This window comes from Urocitellus parryii, chromosome 2 (genome assembly GCF_045843805.1).
Source record: "Urocitellus parryii isolate mUroPar1 chromosome 2, mUroPar1.hap1, whole genome shotgun sequence".
In the NCBI taxonomy this organism is placed as follows: Eukaryota; Metazoa; Chordata; class Mammalia; order Rodentia; family Sciuridae; genus Urocitellus; species Urocitellus parryii.
This window is the reverse complement of record NC_135532.1, coordinates 183,307,566-183,318,777: the sequence shown is the minus strand read 5'-3', so window position 1 is coordinate 183,318,777 and position 11,212 is coordinate 183,307,566. Positions and strand designations below refer to the sequence as shown.

The window sequence follows — 11,212 nt, the reverse complement described above, 5'->3', positions numbered from 1 at the left end:
GTGGAGATTTCTGGCTGAGACTGATAGGCTGATGGAGGAAAATTACCTTAGCACAAACCTCACCACTGGGTATACACATTGGCAATGCTTAAGGTCAAAAATAGACTTTGGATCTGCAACCTACTAAAAATATCCAGATTTGGGAAGGGGAGGAGACAGGGGGGCAGGAATGAAGGTGGAATGAGTGGGCATTATTGCCCTAGTACATGTATGACTGCACATATGGTGCTATACTACATCGTGTATAGAGAAATGAAAAGTTGTGCTGTAATTATGTACAATTTTTAAAAATCCAGATTTGTGTAGATAATGGTTTTACCGGATCACCAGTGGCATGTCTAAGCTTTCTGTCCCCAGGATCCACTAATCATTTACAGATTGTTGACAGATATTTGAACCAGGGGTCAAGGTGAACATTCCTAGTTGCACAACAAAAATGTATAAAGTTTCATCAATTGTGTGTGTGTGTATAAATTCTCTGCTATGGTAGACCACAGCAGGGGGAGTGTAGCAAAATGAAGGTGCTCACTGCCCTACTACTTTTGATCTCACTGCAATGTTCATGTGCTGTGAGTCCCACCGACTGCAATGCTGTCGAGCCTGAGGCTGAGAAAGCTGTAGACCTTATCAATAAATGGCGACGGAATGGCTATCTTTTCCAGTTGCTGCGGGTCGCTGATGCCCACTTGGACACAGTGGTGAGAAATCGCCCATGTCAGAGCTGAGCTGGGAGACCATGCCCCAGGGCAAATGAGACTAGCTCCTCAGCACAACAAATGGCTTCAGTCAGGGTCTTCTGTTTAGTTTCTGTGGCTGCTCTAGATTGTTTATTTTTCCTTCCAACTCCACGTTTGTTATTGGAATAGATTAACTAGGGATCAATCTGTAAGCACTTAGAAGCACTATGCAAATGGCTTCAAGAGAAAAATCAGAATTAACTGGCAGGCTTTGCCCTTGAGGAAAGAACAATCTTCTGATGCACAAAGGTAAACTGGGTAACAAAGGATGTATTTAGTGATCAAGTGCTGATTTGGAGCACTTTCAGTGAAAGGAGAGCTATTAAGATTGGGTGCGAGAAGACTTCAGTTGAATCTGAAGAATGGGTAGGATGTGAATAGGAAGAGGCCTGGAGAAAGGCATTTCAAGAGAATTCCAGGTACATCAAGGTAGACAGGGAATCAAAGAAGGAGGCCCTAGGGAGTAATTGAATGGGCCGGGCAGGGCAAGGGGTGTGATCCAGAAGTTCTCCTCGGGCTCTGGAGAGGCCAGAATTCAATGTGAAGTTGGAAAAGAGACTGAGCTTGTCTTGAAGACATTTAAACAAGACTTCACTTAGATTATATGATGATTTGAAGTAGATTTGATGGGCTGATAGAGATTATGGAAGGCCAATGAAGTCTCCTTGCAAAATATAATAACCTACCTTCTCTTTGGTGGAGTGACTGAAATCAGAGAGGTCACTATGGACTACTACAGAGGGTGAGCAGAGTAATATACCCTTTTTAAGGTGTTAGGAAAGTACTGAAGAATGCAGAGAATAGAAATCCAGGAGTTTAGCAATGTAATGATCATCAACAACAAGCAATTCATGATCAGCAAGTAATTTAATGATCATCAGTTCCATTTCAGGGTCTTTGCCACATGTGTAGGGCACAGAATGAATGGGCATGGTGCTACCTCTGAGTGGCAGTATGGGTTTGTGGCAGTGGGGTGAACAGGAGAACACAATGTGCCTGGAGAGATGTAAGAAGGTGACAGGAAAGTGAAGTAGGAAGCTATTTCATGTGTTCAGGAACGAAGAAATGATGGTCAGACCCAGGTAGTTGGAATTCAGCAAGAGAATTAAAAAAACCCATGAGAACGTTTCAAAGAAAGACCATTGATGGCTTGATTTCTGTGTGGCCAAGGTAAAGCAAAGCCTATACACATTTTCTAAACTAGAGCCTAAAGCAGTAAGTAATTAATAGCTTCTGACAAAGAAGAGGGAAGTTGAGAGAGGAAGCAGATCTGTAAGAGAAGAGAATTTAAGTTGAAATCAAGATCAGAGGTCCAGATTCAGGAAGAGAGCTGGGTGAGAGAACACCACCACCACAGCAGACTGCACATGGTGATATGGCGATCTCCACTTACCATTCGAGGCTTGTATTGTCAACACCTCCACCTACCCAACACTGCCCTTCAGTGACGACTTTTTAAAATTTGGGGGCATAAGAAACCTTACAATGAGTTAAAAAGAGCATTTGGAAATAACTATTTGAAGCCATTTATCCAAATAAATAGATCAAATGACATAGAGGTAGGACATCTGCAAAGACTCTGAGATAAGCAGGAATTCTGTTTAAGAAATAAAGAGATTGTTTTTATTTTAAAAACCTCCTGAGCTCCCTCATCCTACTCACCTTTTGCTTTCTTGGCATTCTTCAGGGATCTGCGACTGTCTATTATTTAGTCTTGGATGTAAAAGAATCTGACTGTTGGGTCCTGTCCAGGAACCAGGAGGACTGCATACCAGCTCATTTTAGACGGCCGTCTGATATAGTAAGTATACAGGGTACCATTCTCCTCTTATCCTACTTACCTTCTATCAGCTTACACAGGGAAACCATACGTCTGGTCTAACCTGGAAAAGAGTAAGAGCAGCTTATGCCTTGAGACTCATGAAGATTATGTTTACCTTGAGTGACACCCTGTAGAGAGCCCTTCATGGGAACTCAGGGCAAGATAAGTCAACAAGGCTTGTGATTCCTTGGGATAGTGTGATCAGCTGTGAGTCCCTAGGAAAAATCACGTAATATTCCTAGACTTCAGTCTCTTCAATTGTAAAATAAGAGGAGAGTCTTGAAATAGATAGACTCAAAATCCTTTCCAAGCCTCATAATCTATGGTCAATGAAGCTATGAATTTGTAAGTGTATCCTATCAAAATTGGTCTCATTATCAGGAATGGCAAAAGGGCTTAGTTGCAATGAGGAAGGGGGTCTTGCTGTGCACGTTGGAGGTGGGTACTGATATGCCAGAATCTCTGTCACAGGTGTAAAACACAAAGATGAATAAGCACAGATAAAAGATTTCGTTTCCCAAAAAATAAATAAATAAATAAGAGGCTTACGCACCAAGGTATCTTAGTGCTTTTTCCTTCATAAATGTTTGAGATAGGGTCATAATCCATTTAAAGAGTTTCTCCTTCATTTTCCTAAGGGTTTTGGGTTCTGATAGTATGCAGCACACAGGAGCAAGGTAAGAAAATGCAGGGTTTGAGACAGGGTTTGATGAAGAAAACCCCAAATACAATTTTCTCTGTGTGTGGTGCTGAGGATGGAAGCCAGGGCTTTTGTGTGTGTACAAATACAGTTTAAATGGATAGCAGGAGTGTGTGGCATTCCCTTCATGTTCCCTCATAAAGGACGGTGGTATGCAATGAGTCAAAAGCCACTTTTTTTTCAATATTTATTTTTTAGATTTAGGTGGACACAGTATCTTTATTTTATTTTTATGTGGTGCTTTTAAAGATTGAACCCAGTGCCTCATGCACGCTAGGTGAGCACTCTACCACTGATCCTCAATCCTAGCCCAAAACTCTCTTTTCTTTTTACAGGTGATCGGGCAATGTAAGGTAATAGTTACAAGATATTCAAAAGAATCTCAGGACCTCCGAATGAATGACTTTAACTGCACCACCAGTTCTGGTATGTTAATCTGTTAAATTGCTAAATAAATTTCTGATTAATACAGAACTCAGTCATAGAGTGGTATTTATCATATTAATACCATGATGTACATCAGAAAGGATCCCTGTTCTCATGGTCTTCATTATTACTCTCCTGAGAATAGAAGGAGGACAGTTTTCCCCTGTTACTGATACATCTTCCTTTAAAAAAAAAATCAATACAAGAAAATAGAGCTTTCCAAAGTGCCATATAGCAACATTGTGTAGACATAGGCTCTGGGGTCAAACTTGCTTGTGTTAGAATCCCAACCTCATCATTTACTAATTCTGTGGTTTTTGAGGCCAAGTTATTTAACCCAAGATTTTTCTCATTTAAAAATAGAGATAATAGTAGTAGTATCTGTTAGGATTCTTGTTAGAATCAAATAAAATGGTCTATATAATATGCTTTGTGGAACATTTACCACTCATAAGTATTGGCTTCATATTTTAAAATTATATATTACTCTATAGTTTACAAAGTGATTGTTTATAAATAATTTCATTCACCCTCACCCAAGGCTATGAAATAAAGATTGTGTTGCTTTCTATTTTAGAGATAAAATAATTTAGGCAGAGGTTCAATGACATGGCCTTGGGCACATGGTCAAGATGTGATGAAGGCATGACTGTATCAACAACCATGGTGACTCTAAAGTCCATGCTCTTTATATTTGCTTTTTCAAAAAGAATTATCACAGAATGCCTTGAAAAATGCTAAATCTCAACCTGGTTTAATATAGGCCACAGTGGAGCAACTTCTACAGGAGGTTGCCTTAAAGAAGGATTGAGCTGTATCTTCTCTCTCTGGACCAAACTTTATGTTAAGGAGGCCTCTTTCCTCCTTGGCAAAGACAGGAAGAATTTATTAAAATATTTGCATTTTATGAATGGCAGGGCATCAGAACAGTGGTCACAATAGGGACCTGAGTGTTAGAACAAATGGAAAGAAAGACTAATGGTTTAGCTCAGCTGCTGACTGGCTGATTGATCAACAAGCTACTTAGTTTCTCCAACCCTGGATTTGCCCATGTTTTAGATGCAAGTTCCTGTTACTCTTACCACCATGAATTTATGTATCGCATGGAGTCTAAACATTGACATCCTATTTCCCACTTGTAATTACAATATTGCCGTCTTCTTTCTCTAGTGTTTTCAGCACTGAGCAATAACAAAGACAGTCCTGTAATCCTGGATTTCTTTGAGGACACGGAGCAATACAGAAAACAAGCTGACAAAGCCCTTGACAAGTACAAAAGCGAGAACAGTGATTTTGCCTCTTTCAGAGTGGAGCGAGTAGAGAGAGTCGCGAGAGGGGTGAGTCACCACTAATGTCTAGCTAGAGTGTGAGGACCCAGGCACCAACCTGGCAGGCAAGAACTGTTGACAACCCTCTCCACTTGCCCCAAGTGACCAGCTGCCTTTGAAACTGTGGCAGCCTTTTGGCTATCACAAAGAACTGCTCTTCTGCAAGGGTTTTATTTTTTTCGAGAGGCAGAAGGGGAGGGTAGACATCTGAAAGAGAGAAGAGAAAATCTAAAAAGGAAAGAGGGAAGGACAAGAGCATATTAGGGTTAAGTGAATCATTCAATCATTGAATTTTAATCTTCTTATATTATGTAGAAACTGTTTAAATGGATTATGACCCTATCCCAAACATTTTTGAAGGAAAAAGCACTAAGATATCTAGGTATGTAAACCTCTCAGTTTTTGGAAACAAAATCTTTGATCTGTGCTTATATGGTTATATTATGAGGCTGTGAGAAATAGTCTCACGACATTTGGTGTGTCTAGAGAACTAGATAATTACCTGCCTCACAGTCCAAGGACTCAAGTGCCTTCCACCCAGAGTTGTCTTGAGGAGCAGCTGGTTGATATTCGATGTATATTTCAAAAATGCAAAACTAAATGGATCACGGTACATACCAAAAATGGAATGCATTTAATACAATTTCCAAAAATAATGTGTTGGACCCAGAGGCACTGGAAAGAGTTCAAGACATATTAATAAGACAAGCAGTTTACAGAGCAATACTCAGCACATGAACCCACTGAAGTTAAATACTTAGGTCGCCATGGATATGTGGCAAAAGGCTAGAAGGAGAAATATATCAAGTGGACCGTGGTGCTCACTCTGAGAAGGAGAGGCTAGGGTGCAGCAAGAGTGATTTTTCACACTATGCTTATCATGTCTGCATATTTGAACCCTTAAAGTGAAATGGTGTTCACCCTATCACTTACATGATACTTTTTCCTCCCTGTGCTATGGATGAAACCCAGAGCCTGGTGAGTGTAGGCAAAACCACTGAGTTACATCCCAGTAAAATAAAATTACAATAACTAATGTAATTAGTTACATTAATTTTATTTTATTTTGAGATGGGGCTTCACTAAGTGGTCCAGGCTGGCCTTAAACTTGTGATCCTCCTGCCTTAGTCTTCTGAGCAACTGGGATTACAAGCATGCACCACTTTGCCCAACTTATGTGATACATTTTTAAAAGGCAAAAACCATAAGAAAAATATCATTTATTGGTGATTTAAGCATTCTAGTGTTTTACAATACATTGGATAGTTACTGTTCTCTTTTTCTACTTTTTCTGTTCCTGAAACTATGTTGCTCCTATCTGTTCTAGAGAGGAGGGGAAAGAACCAAATACTATCTGGACTTCTCTGTGAGGAACTGCTCCACACAACATTTCCCCAGACCCCCTAAAGTGAGTGAGTATAACAAATGTCTGTGAAATACTAAGTGTCATCTAGAGAGTTCTTGCTCCCTGACAGGCACTCTTCTAAGTGCTTTATACATTAACTTATTAACTCACCACCCTATGGGGTAGAAACTCTTTGTCCGTGATTTGCAGATGGGGTAGAAACTCTTTGTCCGTGATTTGCAGATGGGGAAATGGAAGCATGGAAAAAGTTAACAAATCATGAGAAAATGCCTTTATAATATACATGATATATAACTAAACCTAAAACAGGTTTTTAACATGTTAGAATTAAAAGTTTAACTGAAACTAATAACCAGCTTATATTAAGACCCCCCTACGATGTGCTCTCACTCATTCCAATGCATCGACACCCACAGGGATTGCATTTGACAAGTAAGGAGGTAACAGGTTCGACAAAGGAAGGGTCTTGCCAATGTTCACAACCCAGCTGAGACTATAATCCAGTTCTTCTCATGCCCAGTCCAGTGGGATTTTTTTCCTAATTATTTACAAATTAATCTGTATTTCTACTAGAGAATCTTATTAATGATTCCTGACATTTGCTTGGTGACTCACAGTTTATAAAACACCCCTGCATATATGATTGTATTGTGGGAACTTTGTGATAACCTACTGAGGGGAAGCAAATGCCTGCCTCCATTTCTTTGTGGCAAGTGGGCCTAGAATTTCAATCACTTACCTAAGGCACTTGGCTAGAAAGTGCACACAAGACTTGAATTCTAATTTCAAGTCCAGGATTTTGCTGAGGTTTAGTAACACATTCTCTCTCTGGCTGAAGGGAGGAGGCATTTGTTATTTCCTTTTCTGACTGCTCAAAATTTTAACCTGAATTAATTTTAGATTCCTGCTCGGTGGCTACCAGAAAAAAAATGCTTCCCTCCTCTATCCAAGAAACTCAGCTATCATTGTGTGGGTAATAAAAGACCAGTGCAGAACCAAGAGAGTTGGTGATTAGAAATTGGTGATAATATTACCCTGATTTTCTAAATCCTCTCACCATGTGAGTAGATAGCATTGTACTTGTTTATAGTCTGAGTTTCAGAAAATGTGTATAACCTGTGACTCACACAAGTAGAAAATGGTGAAGCCAGGATTAGCACAGACCTCTCTCCAAAACCATACTCAGAGCCTCAATACTTAATAGCTTGGTTTTTGTTTGTTTGTTTGTTTGTTTGTTTTCTAGAGAAGAATTGTCAACTTGTCTTTGTCTAGCTTTGACGGCTGAACTTAGGGGACTTTGGAGCATCGGGCTAGTCAGTTCAGCCCTCATACTTAGGATGGGGCCAGCAGACTCTTTACCTTGACAGGGTCCTTGCAAACCTGTCTTTATACTGGCTCCCTCCTTTCTCACGCTTTCAAGGGACCAGTTAAAGTCATACAAATTTATCTTCTAAACCATTCCTCATTTTCTCTAGGCACTGACAACTCAGATCTTCAGGGCAGAAGTGTTGGCCTAAAGGAAAAGCAGTAATGACATGAGCAATCGCCACACACATGGGGAAGCCCCCAGTGTTTGTGACCGCTCACAGGAGAGAAGTGGCAATGAAATCCTTTGTAACCTGTACCTTCCCCAATGGTTGACTAGGAAAGATTGCTAAGTAACTGGTGGAGATGTCTGATAATATTACTACCTGATTTTTCTAAAGCTCTTCTTCCTTCTCAGTTCATAAGTCTGGGTGGGAACCCTCATACCCCTTGATAACACACACACCCACTACAGACTTCTTTCTCTTTTGTAGGTTTTTGGATTCTGCAGAGCAGATTTGTCCTATGATATAGGAGCCTCTGACTTGGAAGCCCCAGAATACCTTGAAGTAACTTGTGAAGTCTTTAACTTTGAGGTAGGTTGTCAGAGTACACTTTGTTATGAACAGTGCCAGACTAAATATTTTCACACACACAGTGTATTTGGTTCTTAGAGTTGTGTGTGTGTGTGTGTGTGTGTGTGTGAGAGAGAGAGAGAGAGAGAGAGAGAGAGAGAGAGAGAGAGAGAGAGAAAGAGAGAAAGAGATTGATTTGGAGAGAATAGAATAGGCTTCTGGGAAAAGGAGTAAAATTTTTGGCATGACACCAAAAAAAGTATAAATTTTTTCTCAAGAATTGGGGAGGGGCAAGATTTGGCAGAAAAGTACAATGACCAATTCAGTCAACCTTAAATGAATATAAAAATGGTCCTTATAGTTACAACTTCCAGTGCTGAGACTTCATAATTCTTGGCTTTTATTGTTAGACGTTGAACCTAAGAGGAATTATTTGGCCTCAAGCTTATCGTGTAAAGGTATATAAAATAAGATTCAAAATGATATTTTATAACCATCCCAGAAATCTTTATGCTTTTATGAGTGAGCACAAAGATGTTCTTCACAGTAATTTTTATATTAGCAAAAAAAATAAAAATTAAAAAAAAAGAAGGAAGAAGAGGAAAAAGAAAAGGTAGGTTTGTTACCTTTGTATTCTTATACAGCTCCATAGACTTTTTTGAAAGTTAAAGTCTGGATGAGGAGGAAAGTAAAGAGTAAGGATTTTATATCATCCCTCAGAACTCTGTTGTGAGTCTAAGTTTTAAGACACTAGTTTTCCTAAGGCTGGTCTACAAATGGGTGCCATTCCTTAATGTAGTTTCACCAATATATGTTAAAGTAAGAAAGCTTAAGTATAATTCAAAAATTTTTCATAATACAACATATATTCCATTCAAAAATTATTCTTTATAGTTATTTTCTGACTCTTGTCAAGATATCATTCCTTTTGTGAAATAATAATGGTGTTAGTGGGCAGTTTTGTTTGCATCTTAAATGTTGATTTGGCTAGATAAAAATTGGACACCCTTTTTTAGTATCTGACTTTTTAAATTGATTTGCGAAGTCCAAAAGTTTGGAAGCCATTGCCCTAAGTCAAGCTAAACATCTAATTTCTCCTTGTGCGTTACATGATAACACACACTTTTCTGTTCTTTTACCAGGAACATAGAAACATCAGTGATGTGAGACCCCACTGGGGCCCTCCCCACCACTTTGATGGGCATGGACATTCACATCATCATCCTCAGAAGCCACATAAGTTTGGATTCCGACCTCCCCCAGAAGGAAAAGATAACTCTGACAGACCACCACTTCAAGAAGGAGATTTTCCACCATTTTTGCCACCTCCAGGATCAAGATGTCATCACCCTCCTTTTGGCACCAATGAGACCCAAAGACACCCTCATAATCATAGTTCCAGTGATCAGCATCACCATGGACCCCATTCCCATGAACACAGTCCCCATGGCCACGGGCCCCATAAACATGATCCCCATGGACACGGTCCTCATGGACATGGACCCCATGGACATGGTCCTCATGGAAACGGTTCTCATGGACAGGGACCCCATAGACATGGGCCTCATGGACATGGTCCTCATGGACATGGACCCCATGGACACGATCCCCATGGCCATGGTCCCCGTGGCCATGATTTCGATGACTATGGACCCTGTGATCCACCTTCCCTTGGCCAAGGTCCCCCAGATCACCATCACCGTGGCCATGGCCCACCACATAGGCACCCAGGAAAAAGAGGCCCAGGTAAAGGACACTTTCCTTTCCATCCGAGACAAATTGGATCCATTGTTCGACTCCCTCCACTAAACATAAATGAAGTTCTTCCTCTTCCTGAAGCCAATTTCCCCAACTTCTCATTGCCAAACTGCAATAATCCCCTAAACACGAAGATTCAGCCCTTCCCTCAGTCAGCCTCTGGATCGTGTCCAGGGACGTTCAAGAGTGAGTTTCCACACCTTTCCAAGTTTTTTGCATATCGATCTCCAAAATAAAATTTGATTCTTTGATGGGCATCCTCAGAAGCCACATAAACTTGGATTCCGACAGAAGTAAATCATATTCTAAATTAGAGCCATCTGTGAAATTGCAGTTGTTTTAATCATACTTTTATACTCAGGATAGGGCAATATGTGGGTGTGGAAGGAAATGGTGCAAGAAGAGACAGATAGATGGAAATATGAGGAAAGATTTCATGCTACAAATCAGAAGTTAATTAGGTCACTGGCCACTGTATTGCTTGCAGTAAATTTCTAATTCTCAGAGTTTCCTTCTTTAGTGGATTGAACTTCTCTAACTCTAGATTGTCCATTACTACTTGTGCTATGTTTAAGCATACCAACAAGATATGTATTATTACTTAAAGGATTATTATGAAAGTGACCCAAACTGTCTCCTAGTGGTTATTTCTACTTGTCTAAATTTCCTCTTGGAAAAATACTATCTAAGTTCAACTAAGAAGCAAATAAAGTCCCAGCTATAAATTGCAAAGGAAGGGCTGGGGATGTAGCTCAAGCGGTAGCGCGCTCGCCTGGCATGTGTGCGGCCCAGGTTCGATCCTCAGCACGACATACAAACAAAGATGTTGTGTCCACCGAGAACTAAAAAATAAATATTAAAAAATTCTCTCTCTCTCTCTCTCTCTCTCTCAAAAAAATAATAAAATAAATAAATAAATTGCAAAGGAAGTTGCAGGCATGAGTCATGACCCTAAATTCACATGCACAATAAATATCACTTTATTTTCAGAACCAATTAATTTCTATTTCAGGTCACCATCCTCCTGGACTAATGGGAAACTTAATCCCAGTCCTTCCTGGCATTTTTGCTCTGCCCCGTGATTCCCCACACAAAGTTGGTTGTGTCTCAGTTCTAGAGTCTCATATAGTGCCAGGATGTTTGGGTGGGCACAAGTAGGTCTGATTCTTGATCACTGGCTCAAGATCAAGAATCC

General features: G+C 40.1%; 1 protein-coding gene across 1 annotated transcript; it reads left to right on the top strand.

Annotated features, from left to right (window-relative positions):
• The first annotated feature begins 496 nt into the window (after positions 1-496).
• Positions 497-10,641, top strand: Hrg (histidine rich glycoprotein). The gene is made up of 7 exons (XM_026389377.1): positions 497-698; positions 2,425-2,538; positions 3,595-3,685; positions 4,856-5,022; positions 6,341-6,421; positions 8,179-8,280; positions 9,402-10,641. The coding sequence occupies exons 1-7, from the start codon at positions 516-518 to the stop codon at positions 10,251-10,253; spliced, it is 1,590 nt and encodes a 529-aa protein (XP_026245162.1). The 5' UTR covers positions 497-515; the 3' UTR covers positions 10,254-10,641.
• Positions 10,642-11,212: the final 571 nt, after the last annotated feature.